At 44.3% G+C, this 26,033-nt stretch overlaps 1 protein-coding gene across 1 annotated transcript in view; it reads left to right on the forward strand.

The window, feature by feature from the left end:
• pde10a (phosphodiesterase 10A) overlaps nucleotides 1-26,033 on the forward strand; it is a 565,280-nt gene that overhangs the window by 515,655 nt on the left and 23,592 nt on the right. Inside the window, exons 21-22 of the mRNA XM_068044845.1 lie at nucleotides 2,809-2,889; nucleotides 7,790-7,878. Coding sequence (XP_067900946.1) covers nucleotides 2,809-2,889; nucleotides 7,790-7,878 — 170 coding nt within the window. The remainder of the gene's footprint in view (nucleotides 1-2,808; nucleotides 2,890-7,789; nucleotides 7,879-26,033) is intronic.

Genomic DNA, 26,033 nt, shown 5'->3' on the forward strand with positions numbered 1-26,033 from the left:
TCAACAAGCCTGCAACTGCTGGGCGATCTGTGTTGATGTAGAAAACCTGTTGTAACCAAACTGAGGTTCCATACATGCACTTCAACCCTAGAATACTAATGCAGCTCATAGGTGTACCATTATATGTGGTGCGGCCTTTTGTTTTGGTTGTATCATTCCATCTTGCCAGGTACATGTCCTTCACTATTCGCAATGGCAAAATGTTTGCACTTGCCTCGTATCAACCTTGAGCCGCAACATGTGGTGTTCAGTTTTTTCTGGGCACACTTTGTCAACGGTTATGACCGCTTCCCTCTCTGGAACCACATCCATTTGGTCTGTAAAGGTTACTGTGTGGAACGCTTGTTCACCTTCTGTGCCTTGTGTGACAGTGATGTAAATACCAATCTCGAGTACATGCCTGCATTTGATTTGGCTTTTGGTGGGTGTATTCCTGTTTCTTCCACCAGGTGGTGTCTGCTTATCAGGTCACGGTCTGCTGTGGCTCTCGGCCAGTTTTCCATTATTGGAGCTCTTGCACAGCCTTGCCCAGTGCCCTTTCTTGCCACACACCTTGCAGTTTTCCGTGAAGGTGGGACAATTCCTTGGTTGGTGCATTAGGCTGCACTTGCCACATATCTTGCCTGGCTGAGGTGTCCTGATTACCTCATCTATACCTGTTGTACCAAGCGCCTGTATGCACTGCCTACTTGCAGCAATTACTTCAAACTCCCTTTTTCCTTATCTAGTAGCTGTTTCTGGAAGCTTCTATCAGCATAATGCATTCTGATAATTCCACCTCTCAGAAGTTGCAGAGTTTGCCTTTCTCGCAGCACCTGCTCACAAATTGGTCAATGGTCTCTCTTGATTGCTGCTTGTATGTCATCAGCTCTAGGCGATGAATCCTGAAATTAATCCTGATTTCGAGCTGGTCCTCTAATGTAGACTATAGTCTTGCTGGGTTCTTCTCCGCTTTAGAAAGCCCCGAGGTGTGATTCCGGTGTAGCCCATCATTACCGATTTGCTACTTTTATCTTGATGGCTTGTTTTTCCAGCTCCATGACTGCCAGATCCAAAAAGCACAACTCTATCCGTTGTTTAAAAAGTTGGAAGTCGTAGAAGAAATCTTGGGCTTTCCAATTCATGGAAGGATATTTAGTGGACATGGTGCCAAATTCCCAGTGTCACAAATGCAATGACGCTTTCCCCTTTAAATTGCAGCCTCTCTTTTTATCCCTTGGGCCTTTCCCTGGAGGGAAGAAAAAAAACTTGCACGCCTACTGTGCCTGCAGCATAGAGCTTCGGCAACGCTCAGAACCCATGCCTGCAGCACGGCATCTCTGCCTGTAATTGGGGAGGCCCCCCTCCACAAAGCACCTGCCGCATAATGGCAATGCAGATCTGCGGCTTCAATGAGAACGGACCTTACTCACAATTTCCGAGCACGGATTCGCCCAATTCCTGCTGTTTGTTTCTGGTCACCATTGATCTGAACAACCCCCTTTGTGTACACACTTGTCATGAGCACCCACTTTACGAAAGGTTGTCAACTTGCCTGTGCCAAATCGCCACCTCCCCCAAACAAGAGTTACGCTGTCCTGTCCGTGTTGGACAATGATGGGAGAGATCACCAGTCTCGACATCCTGCCCAAGATCGCTGGTCCCTGTGAGTGCATTTCCTTAGCTTCTCGGTAGCAGTGTAACCTCGGAGCTGTGATCTTCCCTGCGCGTTGCTATCGCCATGTTTCGAGCGGTGTGCTACTGCAGAGACCACAAGCTGCTGCCATGTCAAGGACAGTGCACTTGAAAGTCGGAAGAAACTTCAGAAACCATACTCTGCCACGACTGCCATCATATTGTGTCATTGCTTTTATGTAGCAATAAGGAACCAAATAATAGGTTGCGTGGTCATAAATTGTGGATTCTTTATTTGCAGCGTAGCCGTTTACAAGAGAGCTCAGTCCTACACGTGTGACGAGGTGTCTTGTTCAATTCCAATGAACTCACATGCTGAATGACATCACTTCCTGTGATGGTGTGTGGAGTACTTATTTTGTTACACAAAGGGTTTGTGGGAAGAGATAGGTACTGGCTGTGTACCTCATATTTAACCAACTTTGCAGTTTTAACCATAGCCAGCCAAGCTTCCCAGGTGTCAAGAAAACCAACAGTTGAAGGGAGGTGACAACAGCTTCAGGAAGGTAAGTGCTTCAGCCCTGCCCCCTCCCCCATCTTCCCCATTAGACCACCCCCATCCCTCCCACAGGATTAAAGATTGGACGTTAACCTCCCCCCACCTTCCCCGGGGTCAGAGATCAGACTCCCACGTTCCCATTTGCAGCAACAGGCAACTTACCTTAGCCTGCTGTGGAATGCTCCCCACCCGACTGGAAGCCAAGCCTGTCAATCAGTCTGACAATTGACTAAGAAATCTGTCAAACCAAAACTACATACAGCCGTGGAGTCAAAATTCCACAGCAAAAGAGGGGAAACCCAGGTTTCCTGACAAATTCTGACCCCTCTTGCCAACCCAACCCTCCTCTGTCAAGATTCAACACTCACTGTCAGATCACACTGGAAGAACGGCCAACTTCAGCAACACAATAGAGGGATGGACAGTAACTCTGCCATACTCCAGCAAGTATCACCATTTTTGTAGGACGAAGAGGGATCTGTAGAAATGTTTTGCTGGTGTAAGTTTAATAAGACAGTTTTGATATAAATTCTTTTCATAATTTCAGTTTTGACCCTTTTGTGTTCTGTACACTTATTAAAATAGCTGTAAAATTCAATTTTGCTTAATTTAATCAAATCATGTTCTTCGTGTAGGGCGACGACATGAAAAAAATGGGAATGCAACCCATTCCTATGATGGACAGGGAGAAAAATGAAGAAATCCCCAGCGGCCAGGTAAATGACTAACTTGAATTTGAGATTGTAACTGATGTTCAGAAACTCACGATTGATCATCGTGAGTGTATTGTGGATCTTCTGTGATATGAGAATTCCAAGGACCCAGCACTTCATTAATCATCCTGCTCATGGTTTAATTTCATACTAATGCTCATGATCCAAGTTACGTGAAATGCTTGCACGTACATACCCTCAGCATTTTAAGAATTAGATTATGTTTTAGTCTTTTTACAGAAAATCAGTTATGATTGTCTTGCTTCATAATTTTCATCAAATCTGAAAGTCATAACTGTTACGGTTCTCAGAACTCCTTTCAAGCGCAAAAAGGTAGAATACCCAAAACTACGCAGTATTCCAGATGCAGCCTTAGCAATACATGTTGAGAGTAATTTGGTTTAGTTTGTAAGGGCAGTTTCATGGATAGTCTAATCTTTGTGGCAAAGAAATCCATGAACTCAACAACAACTTGCCTCTGGCCTTTATAGATATATTGCCATTAATGTAATAAAAGCATCCCAAGCTTCTATATAGGAGTATGATTGGGCTAAATTTGACAACTACTCACATTCTTGTTCACTATTGCCAGCACCTCATTTGAGTGGCTGACTAATTGATAAATGCTGTAATTGTTTATGTCTTGCTCCTCGCTTAACATTTTTTGTGGTGACAACACCAGTTATTCCTGTCTTTGTAAACTCAGTGCCGCTTTCAATATCACCATCCACCTTTACATAGATATAAAAATCATGTCTACATTTAAAAATGTCATCATTTACATATAATCTGTTGGCTGTTTGCATTCTCCAGAAGAAGCTCTTCTATAGTTGCTTCACCTGCAATTCCCCAGTGTGATAACAAGTTTATGACAGTCAAACCAGTCACCTTATTCTATGCACAGCGAATAATCTGCGTGGTCTGTAGGATGTCAGTGTTGCCCATCTGCTTTTCTTTCTCTATTTGTCCAATCAAGCATTTTATTATGACTTGACCTAAAACATGAATGTGGCTAGTATTTTGAGCCAAACAGAGTACTTCAAATCCTAATGAATGGTGAAATTATCTACAGTTAGGGTAACTTTTCTCTTCTGTCTTGCTATAAACCTGTCCAATTCTTCGACCCACTCTGAGAAGTTCTGCTGTCATCCAAGCATTGTGTTGATTATTCATGCACTTGCTAGCTTGTGTGCATTCTTAAAGTGTTGCTATTTCACAAATTTGCTAACTCATTGAAGAAGACCTTGGGCTGTATTTTAGTGCTCTCCCCTGTGGCAAGTTTGGAGGCAGGGAGGCTATTTAATCGGGCAGAGTGGGGACCCCGCCACATTCCCGCCTCCATCCCGATTAAGTAGGTGGGAAGGCCCGTGGACGCCCTTCCTGCCCTGCTGTCAATTGAGGCCCTTAAGGGGCAATTAATGCTCAATTAAGGGCCTCTTACCACCACTGCTGGTATTAGCCCAGCGACAGTCAGGGCTGTCACCAACAGGGAGCACGACATGCAAATCCTTGTGGGGTTGCTTGTGGTCTTCCAGGGGAGGGTTCCCTCATTCAAAGGCACTCAGTGTCTGATCGTGGGACCCGGCATCAGGAAGGGTGGGGGGCCAGTGCCACCCCTGCCCCCCTCCCCCACAACCCAAACCCTGCGACACCCCTCCGGCTATTACTTGCCTGTGACCTGGATCACTTCATGTTCCTGGGCCTCCGGTGGGTGCCGTTCTAGCAGCAGCCACTGCACGCGCCCCCCCCCCACCCCCCCCCCCCCCCCCCCTCCCCACTGCCCTGGTGGCGCTGCCGAGCAAAAGAGTTACTGGCCTCTGATTGGCCGGCAGCTCTCGGTAGGCAGGACTTCCCACCCCCGGGTTCCTGATCCCAGGAAAGGCCTGCTGATTGCTTGAGTGCTTTGTAATATAGCAGGCCTTCCCCAAAGTTGGTGTCAGAGATCCTCTTTGCCTCCATAAAATTCCCCTCATTATTCACTGCTCCTGCTAGAAAAAGCCGGGTATGCAAAACACTATTTCCTACCTGAGCATTTCTTCCTTTTGAAGCCAAGAATTTTGCTGAGCAAGAATTGGTAAACCAGGAAAAAGGAAGCCTCTGCATGAAAAAACATCCTCTGGATGGTTAACACAGAATAATGCAGGGAACTAAGTATGATACTCGCCTTCAGCTATTCCCAGTGTGATAGGGTTTGGTCATACCACTGATCATTTGAAACACTACCATGCCACTTCTTGAAATTGTGAATCCAGCCAGTACTGCCTCTGAAATTGTGATACCAACTAGTACGGCTTCTGAAATACAAAAGGGTGGAAGTTTTGTTACAAAGCTTTGATTAGACCTCATCTGGTGCACTGCATTCAGTTCTGGGCCCTGCACCTCTGGAAGGATATTTTGGCCTTGGGAAGGGTGCAGCAGAGATGCACCAGAATTACTATTTTTTTATTATTAATTCATGGGATGTGGGCATCGCTGGCAAGGCCAGCCTTCATTTCCTATCCATAATTGCACTTGACAACATGGTGGTGAGCTGCCTTCTTGAACCACTACAGGCATGTGGTGTAGGTACACCCACAGTGCTGTTAGGTAGGGAGTTCCAGGATTTTGACCCAGTGCCAATGAATGAACAGTGATACATTTCCAAGTCAGGATGGTGTGTGACTTGGAGGGGACCTTGAGCTATTAGATTTGTTCTGAATCTGTCCTATTTGGCACAGTGTTAGTGCCACACAACACAAGTCTTTATCTCCCAAAGGACTGTGCAGCAGTGACTCATACCAATACCGTCATAAACAAATGCATCTGCAACAGGTAGGTTGGTGAGGATGAGGTCAAGTAGGTTTTTCTCTCATGTTGGTTCTCTGACCAACTGCTGCAGGCCCAGCCTGAAATCTATGTCCTTTAGTATTCGGCCAGCTCAGTCAGTAGTTGTGCTACCAAGGCACCCTTGGTGATGGACATTGAAGTCCCCTACCCAGAATACATTCTGTGCCTTTGCTATCTTCAGTGTTTCTTCCCAGTGGTGTTCAACATGGAGAAGTACTGATTCATCAGCTAATCGAGGTGGTAGGTGGTAATCAGCAGGAGGTTTCCTTGCCCATGTTTGGCCTGATGCCATGGGACTTCATGGGGTCCGGAGTCAATGTTGAGAATTCTCAGGGCTACTCCGTCCCGACTGTATACCACTGTACCTCCACCTCTGGTGGATCTGTCCATCTAGTGGGACAAGATGTATCCTGGGATGGTGATGGAGGAGTCTTGGACTTTGGCTGAAAGGTATGATTTTGTGGGTATGACTGTGTCAGGCTGTTACATGACTAGTCTGTGGGACAGCTCTCCTAGTTTTGGCAGAAGACCTCAGATGTTTGTGAGGAAGACTTTGCATGGTCAACTGAGCTGGGTGTGCCTTTGTATTTTCTGATACCTAGGCCTATGCTGGGTGGTTTGTTCAGTTTTATTCTTATTAGTCTTTTTTGTAACAGTTTGATAAACTGAGTGGTTTGCGAGACCATTTCAGAGAGTAGCTAAGAGTCAACCACATTGCTATACGTCTGAAGTCACATGTAGGCCAGATAGGGTAAGGACGTCAGATTTCTTCCCTAAATGACAACAGTCCAGTAGTTTCATGATCACCATTACTCTTCTTTGGCCTCCTTATCTCGAGAGACAATGGGTAAGCGCCTGGAGGTGGTCAGTGGTGTGTGGAGCAGCGCCTGGAGTGGCTATAAAGGCAAATTCTAGAGAGACAGACTCTTCCACAGGTGCTGCAGAAAAGTTTGTTTGTCGGGGCTGTTACACAGTTGGCTCTCCCCTTGCGCTTCTGTCTTTTTTCCTGCCAACTGCTAAGTCTCTTCGACTCGCCACACTTTAGCCCCGCCTTTATGACTGCCCGCCAGCTCTGGCGAACGCTGGCAACTGACTCCCACAACTTGTGATCAATGTCACAGGACTTCATGTCGCGTTTGCAGACGTCTTTAAAGCGGAGACATGGACGGCCGGTGGGTCTGATACCAGTGGCGAGCTCGCTGTACAATGTGTCTTTGGAGATCCTGCCATCTTCCATGCGGCTCACGTGGCCAAGCCATCTCAAGCGCCGCTAACTCAGTAGTGTGTATAAGCTGGGGATGTTGGCCGCCTCGAGGACTTCTGTGTTGGAGATACGGTCCTGCCACCTGATGCCAAATATTCTCCGGAGGCAGTGAAGATGGAATGAATTGAGACGTCGCTCTTGGCTGACATACGTTGTCCAGGCCTCGCTGCCATAGAGCAAGGTACTGAGGACAAGGTACCATTACTGATATTGGCTTTTTATTCCAGATTTATTTAACTATCTGGATTTAAATTCCTCAGATCCCATGGTGGGATTTGAACCCATGTCTCTGGATCATTAGTCCAGGTTAGAGCTAAAAGGGTTAAATATACAGGTTGCGTAGACCATATTTGTATTCCCTTGAATAAAGATGATGAAGGGTTGATTTCATTGAAATATTTTAAGATAATCAAAGGAATTGCTAGAATAAATAGAGAAAAACTATTCCCTCAGGTGGAAGATCCAGAGCAAGGCAGTATAACATTAAAATTTGAGAACAGTAGCTCAGGGATAATATCAAAGCAGTTCTCACCAATGGTACTAGAAATCTGGAACTCTTGCCCCTTTCTTCCCCCCCGCCCGAAGAAAAAACAAAATAAGCTGGTGAGAGCATTTCAAAACAGATTTTGATCATTTTTTGCTCGGCAAGGGTATTCTGGGTTTCAGAACCAAAGCAGATAGATCGAGAAGATATGGATCAAACATGATCGAATTGAATGTCTAAACAGGCTTGAGGGGCTGACTAGCCCACTCTTATTATATTTGTATTTTTATGGTAATTTAAAGAGCTGTCTCTATTTTTCTTTTACACAGGTTGTTTTTTTTAATGCTGTAGCCATGCCTTGTTATCGTACACTTGCAGAAATCTTCCCAACGACAACTCAACTGTTAAAATCTTGCAGGTAGGTGTTTCCATCATTGTCCATCTTAATTTGCATCACTACATTAGATATTGTATTTCACCCAATCATATTTAAATATTGAAGAAAATGAAAAGCGTAAAAATGTTTTGTAAAGCTTTTGTAGTTCTGCTTAATGGTCCCAGTAGAGAGTGGCTCACTTAAAGCAACTATAGTAAGTACTTACCACCAAAGGTCCCATTGTGGAATAGATATTGGATATTAAGAGACATACAGAATAGTCTGGAAACCAGCAATCTTCCTCCTTTGTTCAACATGCCATTCAGTATTAAATGTGGCAAACTCAGTTCAGCTCTCTCAATGATATGAAACTTTTCAAATGCAATAATATGGTTGCCATAATCATTTGAAATTATTTTTAGTTTTCATTTGTTATCTTTCATGGGTCAGGAAGAAAACATGTCGACAATGGCAATTGATAAAGATGCCTGTCCCTTTAAGAACCCCCATCATCCCATACACTACTTATGCCTTTTGTCATGCAGGCCCCCACCTGCCAAGAATGAGACACATTAATTTTGCCACATTAACATTGATTTTTAAACTGTTACTGGAGTAAAGAAAGAACCTGTTTTTTAAAAAAATGATCATACCAGCTCCACCAGAAGAGACTGCATTGGCACTGCAGGCAAATGACCATGAGGTCTGCCTATCTGAGACTTTCTTTGGAAAGTTAGGAGACCCAGGGAATGAATTCAATGGATTTCCCTAGCTGAGGCTCAGCGAGCTGTACCAGTATTGCAAGAATTATCACAGGCTGCCCAGTCTGAAAGTGAAGCAGAGGGAGTCCCTGATTCCTACTATTTAAAGAATGAGGTATTGATGAGGAAATTGAGTTCTCCTCACAGACCTGAGAGCAAGAAGTGGACAGTAGTTCACTAGTTAGTGATGTCACAGAGGTATTGGGGAGAAATATTAAGGGCCCGAGACTACAGTAGCTGTACATGCCAGTAGATGAAAGAGCAAAGCCCACATAAGTGGGCAGTACAGTGGTTAGCACCGCAACCTCACAGCTCCAGCGACCCGGGTTTGGTTCTGGGTACTGCCTGTGTGGAGTTTGCAAGTTCTCCCTGTGACTGCGTGGGTTACCGCCGGGGGCTCCAGTTTCCTCCCACAGCCAAAGACTTGCAGGTTGATAGGTAAATTGGCCATTGTAAATTGCCCCTAGTGTAGGTAGGTGGTGGGGATGTGGTAAGGAATATGGGATTAATGTAGGATTAAGATAAAAGGGTGGTTGTTGGTCGGCACAGACTTGGTGGGCCGAAGGGCCTGTTTCAGTGCTGTATCTCTCTATACAGTCTATAAGACAGCAGTTTGACTGGCCAAAACTCCACAAAGATGTGCTGGAGTGCTGCAGGAGTTGCCACATGTGCCAGGTTTAGGGGAAACCCCAACCTACAGTGAAACCTGCACCCCTGAGTCCTGTACCAGTATTAGGAGGACCATCCAGCCGAGGGCTGGTGAATTGTAAGGGACCCCTGCCAAGAACAAAAGGGGACAGGCAGGCACACGGCTGGCAAAAGTTTAGAAAGAGAAGGGGAAAAAGTGATCAAGAGGGCAGGTTAACAGAAGTCCAGGAGAATCCTGGATGAAAACCCCTACTGTCTGGTCAGCCGACCCCGAAAAATGCGAAAGGTTAGACCCCACATCTTGCTATGTAAATGCAGACTCTAGAAGCACCCCACCAGAGTTGCTAACAGCATTTACAGGAACCTGCAGAGACAAAGAGAGAGCTCTAGGGGGCAGAGAAACTGTGAGGGTGATGCCTCACCTAGTCGTAGTGCCACAAGAGAGTGTAGTCGTCTGCACAAATACCTGCAGGTAGGAGTGTCCCAGAGAAAAAGGGGAGATTAACAAAGATTCCTCCCCCACAGTCAGAGCAAAGGAGAACCACCCATCCCCTGAAGGCAAAAGCCTTTGCATGACTCAGCAAAGCACTGAGAGAATTTTCAGGGTAGACCTGCCCCGAGGGAAAAAAAAATGACCTGAACAAGAACAAAACCCTAGGCAGTCATGGCAATGGGCAAACTGAAGAAAAGCTTTCCCAAAGAACCACATGGCTACTGGGATGCCAAAAAGGGGAAATTAAAGCAGCTCTGCCACCCAGAAAAGACAATTCTAATAGGCTTTAAGATTGATGAATGAACTAAAATGAATGAGGGAAACGCATGGTTTTTCTTTCTGTACCTTGTATTTCTCTCAAATCTTTGAATGAAATGCGCCGTTTTTTTTTCAAATCGCATTTCATTCCCCTGGGTGTGGAGGTGTCATGCATGCCTTCACCTGCCAAGAATGAGACACATTAATTTCACCACATAATCATTGATTTTTAAACTGTTACTGGGGTAAAGAAAGAACTTGTTTTAGGAAAAAAACAGACTCTTGACCGGAATGACATTTGCATAGTAACAGACAGTACTTGGAAAGGACAAAGGGGCCACTCCCTGCTCCAATTTAATCCACAATGGATTTTTGATTACCAGACGTTGAAGGTGGAGAGGCTAGCATTCGAGGTTAACTGCTAAGATGGCTGAATACACAAACAGACGTGGTCAGACCACTTTAGTCACATGACTAACTGGCTGTTGGTGGTTTTTGAATTTGAACTTGCTACAGAGTTTTAAAACTCAGAAAGCTGGTTGCTCCTAGACTGAAAAGACCTCTCTTCTGTCTGCTGTCATCTCACTGTCACCAGCTTCGGTAACCATTGAAGACATATGAATCCCGAGAGAGAAAAGTCTCCTTCAGTGAACAAGGTTTAAGAAGAATACTGGGCCCCAACGAAAAGCAAGACTACCTACAAACGAACCCTACGGCGAGCTCGAAGCACAGTACAGAAAAAATGTCTTCAGAGATTGCCTCAAACCTCTCCACTATTTTTTCTTGTCTTTTCTGTCTCTATTTGCATGTGCTTATCACGTATGCATGCTAATGTGGGGCATGGTGTGTATTCGTAGATGTTAACCGAATTAGAGTTTAAGTTGAATAACATTTCACTTTTCTTCTTTAAACCTAAGAAAGCCTGTATATGCTCATTTCTTCACCTTAAATTTGGAAAGTGGTGACAAAGATTGTCCAAGGGGGAGCTCAAAACACAGTGTGTTTATAATTAAAACCCTTTACAATAAGACCAGGTGAAGGCTGAGAAAGACCCGCAGACACCTTTCTCACCTGGTCGTAACACTTTTCACATAGCTCTTGCATTGAGTCACATTCACATTGCTCCTGCAAGAAAAAGAAAACCAAGTGCTTCGGGCTGTATGTAGCCTGGACATTTTATTTAAAAATAGAGTAAATCTTGCTTTGGAATCTATCAGTTACGGAGAGTGCTACTGGAAACTATGGTTATAACTACAATGCTTTCCACTAAATCAGAAATTTGTATCTGCCTAACTTTGTCAACAATTCCAAAGGGTTTGAAGAATAAAGTTTCCTAAATAGTGAAAAAGGTTGGTTAGGTCTCGAATGATGAAAAGTTGTTGCTTTGTGTTTAAATGAGAGAAACATGGGATATGATCTCAGGTTTTCTTCTTCCCAAAGCTGCAAAAGAAAACCATCCCAGAAAATTTAGGAATAAAACTCTTCCAAACATGCATTTGTCATTGTAAAGAAACTCTTAATCATGATATGGAGCAGAGCCCTTTGATCATAAAAACAATCCTCAACAAAAATATCAGCACAAAAGAATTTTATTCTCTCATGCCTTTTTTCCCTGACCCCAAAATGTCAAGACCAATACACCTTAAACTGGATTCATCAGTGTCCGCACGTGACATCTCTGTGAGATGTTCCTTTGTAATTTAAGGATGTGAAATGGAAATTAGTACAGCTGCCTATTTCAAATGGTTTTGCTATAATACCAAACTCACAACTCAGTCAGTTCACCTCAGATGGAAAGGTGGACTCCAGCAAGAAACAGAGGGCACTTCATGGGTATACCTGGTTAAGTACCCTTGCACAAGCAAAGACCTTGGAGGAATTTACCAAGGCCGCAATCATCATAAGAGTAGATCAAAGCACTGGTGATATTGGGGGGAGTCCTGCTGGTACTTGAGAATTTTTGTCTCCCAACTCTGAAGGAAAAGAAAGAAAATGAAGCAATGTCATCTGTCCTAGTAAAGGTAAGATTTTATTCAGTTAATTTAAAGCATACATTACTGCTATCCTCAAGGTGGCATTTCCTAAGTACAGCCCTGAAATACTGCACATTTCCCAAGGCAACAGATGACTAGATTGATGGTGCTATTTGAGAGAATGGACAGCTGTAACCTATACCAACTAAAAATTACCACCCGAATAATTTCAGTTCCTTTATAATCAGGCATCCAATCCAGATTTAATTTTTAACATCATATTCAAATGAGATTTTTTGCATCTGTCAAGACTCAGACAGAGAAAATGTCACACTACAAACAGAGTACGCCTTTTTCTTTCCAATATCTACTTAAATGTAGTAAGACCCAGAGGATGAACACAGAAACCCATCACTGCAATTAGTTCCTGGAATATAATCATATGATGTCATGTGGTCCTGTCTTCAGTGAGAAAATATACACTCTTATTTGATTGTAGCTTAAGCTGTAAACTACTAGATTAATTTATTGAACGTGAAACAACTAAAAGACCAACACTCAGTATAAAAGGTAGTTACAGTAATGATAAACTTTACTTTTTTTCAATGTCAAAACCAACAAATCACATTTCCTGTACTAATCTTCAACATAAACCCAATGCTTAAAGAACAGTTACTTAACGTTTTACGTGGCTGTTTGCTGTCATGATGCATTTTGACTATCCCTCTCACTAGCTTCTGACTGACTACTGTCGTAGTGCAACTCCACCCAAGATTTTGATTCAAGTTCCTTTGAAGATATTTTTGAAAAAGGATGTTTAAAAAGTGTCTCATAAGTAGATTAGGTGGTCTGTTTTGAAAATTCAAAATGGTGTTTTCTCGTACAAACATTCCTGCCAAGTATACAGGCACTACAAAAACAGCTAGTAGAACATAAGAATATAAAAATAGGAGCAGAAGTAAATATGGCCCCTCGAGCCTGTTCCACCATTCAGTACAATAATGGCTGATCTGCCTCAACTCCACTTTGCAGCCTGCTCCCCCTGGAATCATAGAATGGCTACAGCACACCAGGAGGCCATTTGGCACATTGGGTTGGATTTTACCTTAGGCGGACAGGAATTCGCCACCGACATGAAAGTTGGTGGCGAGCCCGCTTCCGCCTAGCCCAGGGATCTGTCCTGTATTTTACAGGTCCCCGGGCTTTAATTGTTCCGAGGCGGGACTTCCACCCACTTGAGGGAGGAGATCCCGCCTCAGTGAGCTGCCGGCCGAACAGCGGGCTGGCAACTCTTAGTCCCGCAACACCACTGGGAGCGGTGGCCACTGCTGGGACTGCAGCCCAGCTGACGCCATGGAGCGTGGAGATGAGGTAAGTTGGAGTAGCCTCACCAGGGGGATCTGTCCTTCCCTGGTGAGGCTGGAATGGTCGTTTGGGGGGAGGGGGGGCGTCTTGGGTCCCAGGGGTGTGGGTTGGGAGGCGGGGGTGGCCCTGAATTGGGCACCCTGTGCCCGACTGCCACGGCTCCCACCACCCACCTCACCCCCCCCCCCCCCCTCTGCGTGCGGAAAGGCTGGCAGCTATTGCTGGGCGGCCTTTCACGTCCCCAGCACGCCCACTTGCCACAGGTAAAATACCTGTGGAGGTGGGTGCGGGTCGTTAAGTGGCCACTTAAGGGCCTTGATTGGCCTCGGGGCGGGCGGGTGGGTCGTTTGCCCCCCACCCACCCAACCGCCATAAAGTTCACCGGAGGCGGGAGCAGGGCGGGTAGGCCTCCCGGAGCCTCCTGCTCAATTTTACTCCGCCCCCACGCCAGCACCCGACCTGCTGGGGCGGCGTTAAATTCAGCCCACTGTGTCCATGCCAGTTGTCTGCAAGAGCAGCTCAGCTCGTCCCACTCCCCTGCCCTTTCCCCGTACCTCTGCAAATTTTTTCTCTACAGGTACTTATCCAATTCCCTTTTGAAAGCCAAAATTGAATTTGCCTCCACCACACACTCAGACAGTGCATTAAAGATCCTAACCACTCGCTGCATAAAAACAATTTGAACTTGTGTCGTCTTTGTTTCTTTCTCCAATCAACTTAAATCGGTGTCCTCTGTTTCATGATCCTTCCGCCAATGGGAACAGTTTCTCTCTATCTACTCTGTCCAGACCCCGCATGATTTTGAACACCTACATACGAACTTACGAAATAGGAGCAGGAGTAGGCCGCTCAGCCCCTCGAGCCTCCTCCGCCATTCAAAAAGATCGTGGCTGATCTTATTGTAACCTCAACTCCACATTCCCGCCTACTCCAGATAACCTTTCTCCTCCTTGCTTATCAAGAATCTATCTACCTCTTTTTAAAAAATATTCAAGGACTCTGTTTCCACCACCTTTTGAAGAAGAGAGTTCCAAAGACTCACGACCCTCAGAGGAAAAAATTTCTCCTGTCTTAAATGGACGACCCCTTTTTTTAAACAGACCCCCCCCCCCGCCCCCAAGTTCTAGATTCTCCCACAAGAGGAAACATCCTTTCCACATCCACCCTGTCAAGACTCCTCAGAAACATGTATGTTTCAATCAAGTCACCTCTTATTCTTCTAAACTCTAGCGAATACAAGCCTAGCCTGTCCAACCTTTCCTCATAAGACAACCTGCCCATTCCAGGTATTAATCAAGTAAACCTTCTCTGAACTGCTTCCAATGCATTTACGTCCTTCCTTAAATAAGGAGACTAATACTGTATACAGTACTCCAGATGTGGTCTTAGCAATGCCCTGTATAACTGCAGCATAACCTCCCTACTTTTGTATTCAATTCCCCTCTCAATAAGTGAAAACATTATATTAGCTTTCCTAATTACTTGCTGTACCTGCACACTAACCTTTTGCGATTCATGCACAAGGACACCCAGATCCCTCTGCACTCCAGAGCTCTGCAATCTCACCATTTAGATAATATGCTTTTTTTATTATTCCTGCCAAAATGGACAATTACACATTTTACCACATCATATTCCATTTGCCAGATCTTTTCCTACTCACTTAACCTATCTATATCCCTTTGTAGCCGCCTTGTATCCTCTGCACAACTTATTTTCCTACCTATCTTTCTGTCACCAGCACCTGCGGTCCTTCATCTAAGTCAGCTATATAAATTGTAAAAAGTTGAGGCCCTAGCACTGATCCCTGTGGCACACCACTCCTTACATCTTGCCAACCAGAAAATGACCTATTTATGCCGACTCTCTGTTTCCTGTTAGCTAGCCAATCTTCTATGCATGCCAATATGTTACACTCTGCACCATGTGCTTTTTTCCGCAATAACTTTTGACGTGTCACCCTATCAAATGCCTTCTTAAAAATCTAAGTACAGTACATTGACCAGTTCCCCTTTTTCCACAGCACATGTTACCACTTCAAAGAATTCCATTAAATTGGTTAAACTTGATTTCCCTTTCATAAAACCATGTTGACTCTGCCTCATTACCTTGAATTTTTCGAAGTGCCCTGCTATAACATCTTTAATAACAGCTTCTAACATTTTTCCTATGACAGATGTTAAGCCAACTGGCCTGTAGTTTCCTGCTTTGTCTCTCTCCCTTTTTGAATAAAGGAGTTACATTCACAATTTTCCAATCTAATTGAACCTTCCCCGAATCGAGGGAATTCTGGAAAATGTAAAACTAATGCATCAACTATCTCAATAGCCACTTTTAAGACCCTAGGCTGAAGTCCATCAGGACCCAGGGACTTGTCAGCCAGCAGCTCCAACAATCTGCTCAGTACCACTTCCTTGGTGATTGTAATTTTCTTGAGTTCCTCTCTCCCTCCTTTCCATTTCCTGATTTACAGCTTTTTCTGCAATGTTACTTGTATCCTCAATGGTGAAGACCGATGCAAAATACCTGTTCAATTCTTTTGCCATCTCCTTATTTTCCCTTATTCTCCCGATTCACTTACTATAGGACCAACGCTCACTTTGTTAACTCTTTTTAAAATCTCTAGAAACTCTTACTGTATGTTTTTATATTTCTAGCTAGCTTTCTCTCATACTCTAATTTTTCCCTCCTTATTAATCTTTTAGTCATTCTTTGCTGTCTTTTATATTCTGGCAATGTTCTGACCTGCCACCCATCTTTATGCAATTATATGCTTTTTCTTCACCGAATCACAGAATCATTACAGTGCAGAAGGAGGCCATTTGGCCCATCGTGTCCGCACCGGTTCTCTGAAAGAGCAACTCCCTTAGTTCCATTCCCCTGCCTTCTCCCTTTAATCCCGCACATTCTTCCTTTTCATATAACTGTCTAATTCCCTTTTGAATACTTCAATTGAGCTTGCCTCCACCAGGTTCTCAGGCACCTCATTCCAGACCTTAACCACTCACTGCGTGAAAAAGTTTCTCCTCAAGTCACTTTTGCTTCTCTTAACAAATACTTTAAACCTGTGCCCTCTCATTCTCCATCCTTTCACAAGTGGGAACAGTTTCTCTCTATGTACTCTGTCCAGACCCATCATGATTTTGAATACCTCTATCAAATCACCCCTCAGCCTTCTCCTCTCCAAGGAAAACAATCCTAACTTCTCCAATCTATCTTCATATCTGAAATCCTCACCCCTGGAACCATTCTCGTGAATCTTTTCTGTACTCTCTCCAATGCCCTCACGTCTTTCCTCAGGTGCGGCGCCCAGAATTGGACGCAATACTCCACTGAGGCCGAACTAGTGTCTTATACAAGTTCAACATACCTTTCTTGCTTTTGTACTCTATGCTCCTACTAATAAAGCCCAGGATACTGTATGCTTTATTAACCACTCTCTCAACCTGTCCAGCCACCTTCAATGAGTTATGTACATATACACCTAGGTCCCTCTGCTCCTGCACCCCCTTCAGAATTGTACCCTTTATTCTATATTGTCTCTCCATATTCTTCCTCACATTTCTCTGCATTGAATTTCATCTGCCACCTGTCTGCCCACTCCACCAACTTGTCTATGTCCTTTTGAAGTTCTACAGTATCCTCACAGTTCACAATGCTTCCAAGTTTCATATCATCTGCAAACTTTGAAATTGTGCCTGTACACCAAGGTCTAGGTCATTAATATATATCCGGAAAATCAAGGGTCCCAACACTGATCCCTGGAGAACTCCGCTACAAACCTTCCTCCAGCCTGAAAAACATCCATTAACCACTACTCTTTGTTTCCTGTCACTAAGCCAATTTCATATCCATGTTGCTACCGTCCCTTTTATGCCATGAGCTACAAGTTTGCTCACAAGTCTGTTGTGTGTCACTGTATCAAAAGCCTTTTCAAATTCCATGTACACCTCATCAACAGCATTGCCCTCACCAACCCTCTCTGTTACCTCTTCAAAAAATTCCAGCAAGTTAAACATGATTTTCCCTTAAGAAATCCATGCTGGCTTTCCTCAGTTAACTGACATTTGTCTATGCAACTATTGATTTTGTCCAGAATTGTTTTTCCAGAAGTTTTCCCACCACCAAAGTTAAACTGACTGGCCTGTAGATGCTGGGCTTATCTTTACACCCTTTTTTGAACAAAGGTGTAACGTTTGCAATTCTCCAGTCCCCTGGCACCACCCCGGAGTCTGAGGAAGACTGAAAAATTATGGCCAGTGCCTCTGCGATTTCCACCCTCTGTATCCTTGGATGCATCTCATCCGGCCCTGGTGCTTTATCCACTTTAAGGGCAAACAGCCTATATAATACTACTTCTTTATCAATTGTAAACCCCTCTAGTGTCTGACGTACCTCCTCTTTCAACAATGTCCGGGTTGCATCTTCCTCCTTGGTAAAGACAGATGCAAAGTATTCATTTAATACTTCAGCTATGCCCTCTGCCTCCATGTGTAAATCCCCTTTCTGGTCCCTAATCGGCCCCACTCCACCTTTTTACTATTTATATGCCTGTAGAAAACTTCGGGATTTCCTTTAATGCTAGCAGCCAGTCTCTTTTCATGCTCCCTCTTTGCTTCTCGTATTTGCTTTTTCACTTCGCCTCTGGGCCTTCTACATTCAGCCTGGTTCTCAGTAGTATTTTCTACCTGGCATCTGTCAAAAGCATACTTTTTCTTTATCTTAATCTCTACTTTTGTCATCCAGGGATCTCTGGGATTTGTTTGCCTTACTTTTCCCCTTGACTGTGCCCGAACTATCTCTTCTTTGAAGGTAGCCCATTGTTTCCTGCCAGCTTTTGACTCCAATTTATTTGCCCCAGCTCCATTCCTACCCCATTGAAGTTAGCCTTCCCCCAGTTAATTATTCTTACCCTGAATTGTTCTTTGTCCTTTTCCATCGTCAGCTTAAACCTTATGATACAATAATCACAATCCCCCAAATGCTCTCTTACTGACACTTGATCCACTTGGCCCACCTCATTCCCAAGAACCAGGTCTAGCAGTGCCTCCTTTCTCTTTGGACTAGCAACATACTATTGTCGAAAATTTTCCCGAATACACTCAAGGAACTCTAGCCCCTCACTGCCCTTCACACTACTATTATCCCAGTCTGTTTGGATAATTGAAGTCCCCCACTATAACTACCCTATAATTTTTGCACCTTTCTGTAATTTCCTTGCAAATTTGTTCCTCCATGTCCTTCCCACTAGCTGATGTCCTATCGACAACACCGAGCAATGTAACCGCACCTTTTTTGTTCCTTTAGCTCTAGCCAAATTGATTCTGTCCTCGACCCCTCTGGGACATCCTTTGACTCCAGCACTGCAATGCTCTCCTTAATCAAAACTGCCACCCCTCCCCCTTTTTTCCCTTTCGTATCTTTCCTGAACACCTTGTATGCAGGAATATTTAACACCCAGTCCTGCCCTTCTTTGAGCTAGGTCCCTGTTATAGCCACAACATCATATTTCCACATGGCAATCTGCGCCTGTACCTCACCAGTCTTATTAACCACACTACGTGCATTCACAAACATGCACATTAACCCTGATTCATACTTTATTACTTTCTCCCTTACTCTGACCCCCACCTAATAACATACTTTTCCCTACTCATGCTATCTATCTCCCCCAGTATTCTTTGCATCTCAGTATTCCTCTCTAATACTTGCTCCTGGTTCCCACACCCCTGATAAGTTACCAGTTTTGCTTCCCTCCAATCTGATCTCCCTCTCCCGTTCCCATCCGCCTGACAATTTAGTTTAAATCCTCCCCAACAGCACTATCAAATCTCCCTGCGAGGATATTCGTCGCAGTCCAGCTAAGATGCAACCTGTCCATCTTGTACAGGTCCCACCTGCTCCAGAACCGGTCCCAATGTCTCAGAAATCTAATGCCCTCCCTCCTACACCAGTTTTCCAACCATGTGTTCAATCGCTCAATTCTCCTTATGCTCACTTGCATATTTAGACTGGGAGTGATCCTGAGATTACTGCTTTTGAGCTCCTGCTTTTTAATCTTCCTAGCTCCCTAAAACCTGTTTTAAGGACCTCATCCCCCTTCTTACCTCTGTCATTGGTGCCGATGTGGACCACGACCTCTTGCTGTTCACCCTCCCCCAGAAGAATGTCCTGCAGCCGCTTAATGACATCCTTGACCCTAGCACCAGGGAGGCAACACACCATCCTAGAGTCACGTTTACTGCCGCTGAAACGCCTGTCTGTTTCCCTAACTAATGAATCCTCTATCACTATTGCTCTTCCATTCCTCTTCCTCCCCTCCTGTGCAGCTGAGCCACCTGTGGTGCCACAAACCTGGCTCTGACTGCACTCCTCTGAGGAACCATCACCCTCACCAGTATCCAAAATGGAAAGCCGATTAGCGAGTGAGATCGTCTCAGGGGACTCCTGCACTGCCTGCCTGGTTCTCTTAGACTGCCTGGCAGTCACCCATTTCCTATCTGCCTGCATACTTCTAACATACGGGTGTGACCATCTCCCTAAACGTGCTATCCACATAGTCCTCCACCTCGCAGATGCAGAACAGTGACTCCAGCCACCGCTCGAGTTCCAAAACCCGGAGTTTAAGCTTCTGCAGCTGGTGACACTTCCTGCAGATGTGTTCGTCTAGGACACGTGGTGCATCCATGACTTCCCACATACCGCAGAACGTGCATTCCACTCGGCAGAGCTGCCCTGCCATACTTTAACTTTACATACTATTTATTATAAGTAGAATAGTTTACTAGGTACTCACCAAACAGCTCCTTCTACTGCACCGAAGCAGGAACCAAATACTGGAGGGTTAAAAAAGCATGAAAAAAGTAGAAAAATGGAGCACCTCCTCCTCCCACCCCCTCCTCGAACTCGCCACTCATCAAACTCGAATCTCCATACTCAGCTTGCAGTCTGCACACCATTTAAATTTGATACTATATTTAACTTTTTCAGTTAACCACGGATGGTGGGTCCTCCCCTTGGAATTTTTCTTTCTCATTGGAATGTATCTATTCTGTGTATTCTGAAATAGCCCCTTAAATGTCTGCCACTGCATCTGTTTTGACCTATCCCTTAACCTACTTTGCCAGTTCATTTTAGCTTTCGTGCCCTCATAATTACTCTTATTTAAATTTAAAATACTAGTCTTAGACCTACTCTTCTCTCTCTCAAACTGAATGTAAAATTCAATCATATTATGATCGATGCTGCCTCTGGGTGCCTTCACTGAGGTTATTAATTAATCCTATCTCATTGCACAATACCAGGCCTAGTATAGCCTGCTCTTTGGTTTGCTCCAGAACTTGCTTTTCGAAGAAATCCCAAAAACCTTCTATGAACTCCTCATCAAGGCTACATTTATCTATCTAGTTTTTCCAGTCTATATGTAAATTAAAATCCCTCATGATATCGTCATACCTTTCTTTCCCATTATTTCTTCCTTTATACCCCATCCTACCATGTGGTTACTGTTACAAGGCCTGTACACCACTCCCACAAGTGACTTCTTGCCTTCAATATTTCTCATCTCTGCCCAAACTGCTTCTACATCCTGGCTTCCTGAACTTAGGTCATCCCTCTTTATTGTGCTAATACCATCATTAATTAACAGAGCCACCCTTCCACCTTTTCCTAGCTTCCTGTCTTTCCTAAATGTCATGTACCCTTCAATATTCAAGTCCGAATCAATGTCATCCCGCAGCCTTATATCTCTATAATGGCTATCAGATCATACTTATTTATTTCTGTTTGCGCTATCAGTTCTTCTGTTTTATTTTGAATGCTATGTGCTCTTCTTCAGAGTTCTGAAGAAGGGTCACTGACCTGAAACATTAACTCTGCTTCTCTCTCTACAGATGCTGCCAGAACTGCTGAGTATTTCCAGCATTTCTTGTTTTTATTTTTAGTTCATAACCTCCATGCTTTTATAGCCTACAGCTCTGTTTATAAAGCCTGGGAACCTTTATGCCTTTTTAACCACATTCTCAACCTGCCCTACGACCTTCATTAATTAGTGCACATATATTCCCAGGTGTCTCTGTTCCTGCATCCCCTTTCGAATTTACCCTTTATTTTATTTTGACTTTCCTTGTTCTTCCTACCAAAATGTATCACTTCACACTTCTCTGCATTAAATTTCATTTGCCACTTGACCACCTATTCTATCACTGTTCTCCTCACAGTTCATAATTACTTCCAAGATTTGTGTCATCTGCAATTTTTGTAAGCATTCCCTGCACATCTAGCTCATTGAGATATATATATATATACACACATCAAGAAAAGTGGTCCTTGTACTAACACTTGGGGAACCACATTATATACCTACCTCCAGTCTGAAAAACAACCGTTCATCACTACTCTCTGTTTCATGCCTTTTGGAAATCCACATACACCATATCAACTGTATTGCCCTCAGCAACCCTCTCTGTTACTGCATAAAAAAACTCAACCAAGTTCGTTAAACACAATTCGCTTTTAACAATTCCATGCTGTCTTTCCTTTATTAATCCACACTTGTCCAAGTGATTTGTCAATTTTGTCCTGGATTATTGTCGCTATAAGCTTTCCCACTACCATGGTTAAACTGACTGGCCTGCAGTTGCTGGGTTTATCCTTACACCCTTGTTCACAAAAGGGTTTAACATTTTCAGTTCTCCAGTCCTCTGGCACCACCCCCATCTCCAAGGAGGATTGGTAAATTATAGCCAGTGCCTCTGCAATTTCTACCCTTACTTCCCTCAGCATCCTCCGATGTATCTAATCCGGTCCTGGTGACTTATCAACTTTAAGTACTTTCTAGTACCCTCCCTTTATCAATTTTTAGTTGCGGCTGCAATTGACACCGCAGTTGCAGAAGGTGCACTTTCCGCACATATGCAGTCGTAGTGCCTAAGATGTCACAGCCAGCGACGTCCTAGGCAGCTGCCTGCATCAAAGATGGCCATCCCCGGCTTGCACACAGGAGCTCACAGGAGTGGGAGGGAAGGACACCTCTTGAAGGGCGTGCGCTCATTAGCATTGTGGTTGGTAAGAGGTCAGCGGGCCACTTTAGCATCAGCAGTGGTTCAGCTGTTGGATTTTTATAAAAATTTACATATTTATATTATATATATATATATATATATATATATATATTATATTTATCACACATAAAGCATATTAAACCAGCAGATGTTCCTGGTTACTCAGAGACCTCCATACTGATTGGTTCGGCAGTATGTCTGTGTCCAAATAACAACAGGCTGTGAGTCAGCCAAGGTGTCCAGAGAGTTTGAGTCAGTGTTAAAAACGAACTCTCCAAACACCATGAAATATCTAAACAAGGATATACAGCTAGTTACATCTGTTCATTCACCCCCTTTAAAATTGCACTGTTTTGCTGATGTTGCCTTTCCTCAATCTTCCTTCAAAACTCCATTATTTAAAACACTTCTCTGCATTAAATTTCATTTAATGCCACGGAGGATGAACAGAAAGTAGTTTGATACAGAGAGTGACAGAGGGAAGAACATTAGGAACAGGAGGAGGCCATTTAACATCGAGTCATATGAGGAGATATGGGGCAAATAATCAAAGATTGATCAATAGATAGGTTTTAAACAGCGGATTAACAGAGGAAAGCAAGATAGAGAGGTGAAGAGATTTATGGAAGGAGTTCCAGAGTTAGGATTCAGGCAGCTGAAGGCATAGCCACTGATGGTGGAGTAGATTAAAATTGAGGTTGCTCAAGAGGCCAGAATTAAAGTCGTACAGGTATTTCAGATGGTGTGGGCCTGGAGGGGATTACAGACATAGGGAGGAGTGAGGCCACTGGGGGATTTAAAAACAGGGATGAGAATTTTAAAATTGAGGCATTACTTAACCAGGAGTCAATGTAGGTCAGCAAACACAGGGGATGGTAGGTGAACGAAACTTGGTGCAAGTTAGGATACAGGCACTGCAGGTTTCGATGGCCTCAAGTTTACAGAACCTAGCACATAGGAGGCTGGCCAGCGGTGCATGGAATAGTCAAGTTTAGTGGTGGTAAAGGCATAGATGAGGGTTTCAGCAGCAGATGAGCTGAGGCAGGGGCAGAGTCAGGCGATGTTATGAGAGGTGAAAATAGTCTTAGTGACGGCTTGGATGGGGTTGTGGTTGGAAGCTCATCTCAGGGTCAGATATGACACCAAGTTTTCAAATAGTCTGGTTCAACGTCAGACAGTTACCAGAGTGAGGAACGGAGTCAGTGACTAGGGAACAGAGTTTCTTATGGAGACAAAAGACAATGGCTTCAATATTCCCAATATTAAATGGGAAGAAATTTCTGCTCATCCAGTACTGGATATTGGACAAGCAGTGAAACCATTTAGAGATAGTGGAAGGGTCAAGAGCAGTGGTGGTGAGGTAGAGTTGGGTGTCGTCAGTATACATTTGGAAAATGATGCTGTGTTTTCAGATGATATGACCGAGGAGCAGCATGTAGATGGGAAATAGGGGGCCAAGGATAGATCCTTGGAGGACACAATCGGTAACAGTGTGGGAGTGGGAAGAGAAACCATTGAAAATGATGCTCTCTCTACAATTAGATAGCTAAGAGTGGAACAAGGCGCGTGTGCAGTCCCACACAGGTGGTCGACAAAGGGGAAGGGTTGGAGGAGGATGGTGCGGTCAATCATGTCAAAGACTGCAGACAGGTTGAGAAAGGCTAGTTTACCTTTGTTACAGACACATAAGATGTTATTTGTTACTTTGATAAGGGCTGTTTTGGTACTGTGGCAGGGTCTGAACCCTTTTGGAGGGACTCAAAAGTGATAAAGATTTACAGGATTATAAAAGATATGATTCTCTGCCTTCCTTCCCATGATGGATTTGTAACTCCTGTCAGGTCTCCAATGAGCAGTTACTCAACAAGTGGCATTTGCTCTGCTCCAGACTTGACCAATTATCTTCAGTCACAATCCAAGTATCTCATAAACATCGCCCTCTGGCTGTGGTCCATCTGTACCCCTCATTGACTCCCTAACATTATTCCCACTAACTGTCAATTCAAAGCTTCTGCGTTGTAGCTTTGTTAATTAATTTAATGTCAATTTCTCTCTCTTGAGGATTGGCACAGCTCCCAGGTAGGTTAACTGGAAGGTAAGGTTGTCCTGTTGTGGCAGGCTGTTATATGGTTACAGCCAGTGTTCTGTTGAGCTTCTACTAACTGACTGGATTACTCTAGAGAGCTGGCATGGACTTGGGCCGAGTGGCCTCCTTCTGTGCATAATGACTCTGGCTATTGCAATGCCACTAGAACAGGCTAGAAACTGCCATATCCTTGATAGGACTCTCCCCCATACGGAAGGTGTTCACTGTACCTAGAATGCTTTTTTTTCCCTAAAAATATACTTTATTCATAATATTTGTAAAAGTGCATTACACAACAGTTCAAATTTGGCATTGCATGAAGTGCTGTACAGTTCAGTTTCTTTCAGTACAGTACATAGCACTTTGAGGTGCCTCACTGCACTTAAAATTACAGGTCATATTTAAAATTGACACTTACATTTTATGTCAAACATTTTCTGGTGTCTACAGTCCATGGGGCTTTACACAGGTTCCAGCCCCTCGGTGTACTATGGCAGGAGGGCCTTAGTCTCAGGCCTTTCCCTATTGAGCCTTTGCGGCAGCTTCCCTAAGCTTTAGTGCATCCCTCAGCACGTAGTTTTGGACTTTGGAATGTGCCAGTCTGCAACATTCGGTCATGGACAGCTCTTTGCAGTGGATGACCAACAAATTTCATACAGGCCAAAGAGCATCCAGCGGCAGTTAATGTTTGTCTCGGTGTGCATCCCTGGGAACAGCCTGTAGAGTACTGAGTCCTACGTTACGGTGCTGCTTAGGATGAACCTTGACAAAAACGACTGCATCTCCGTCCAGACCTTCTTTGCAAAGGCACATTCCAGAAGGAGTTGGGTGACAGTCTCTTCCCCACCGTAGCCACCTCAAGGACCGCATGCAGTGGTGCTGAGACCCCAGGTGTGCTTGAAGGATCTGACAAGGAGGGCCCTTCTCGCCATCAGCCAAGCTAGGTCTTGGTGCTTGTTTCAAAGTTCTGGTGATGAGGCATTCTGCCAAATGACTTTGACAGTCTACCCGGGGAACCATCCAACAGGATCTGCCATCTCTTTTTCCCCACAGGGCATCAAGGATGTTGCATGATCAAAGGTGTTTTCCTGCACAAACTTTTCCACAAGTGATGGGTGATACGGCATGGTCCAACTAAAATGGAGCATTCCGCGGCAAAGTGGCCAGACCCAACTTTTGTTACACTGGGGACAGATAGAACCTCAGCACATAGTGACACTTGGTGTTTGCGAATTGAGGGTCTATACACCGCTTGATGCAGTCATGCACAAAGGTGACCATCAGGATGAGGGCGACATTGGGTACATTTTTCTCCCCTTCAGCTAGAAATTTGTACATTGTCTTCCTGCAGACACTGTCCATTTTTGATCTCCAGCTAAAGTGAAAGATGGCTCAGGTGACCGCCATGACACAGGATCCAGGCATGGGCAAGACCTGTGCCACATATAGCAACACTGAGAGCACCTCACATCTCATGACTAGATTCTTGCCCTCAATGCCCCTTTTCTGTTTGACCGTGGCTAAACGCTCCTCCCAGTTTTGGACACACAT

The sequence above is a fragment of the Heterodontus francisci genome, chromosome 13, assembly GCF_036365525.1.
Source record: "Heterodontus francisci isolate sHetFra1 chromosome 13, sHetFra1.hap1, whole genome shotgun sequence".
NCBI classification, from domain to species: domain Eukaryota; kingdom Metazoa; phylum Chordata; class Chondrichthyes; order Heterodontiformes; family Heterodontidae; genus Heterodontus; species Heterodontus francisci.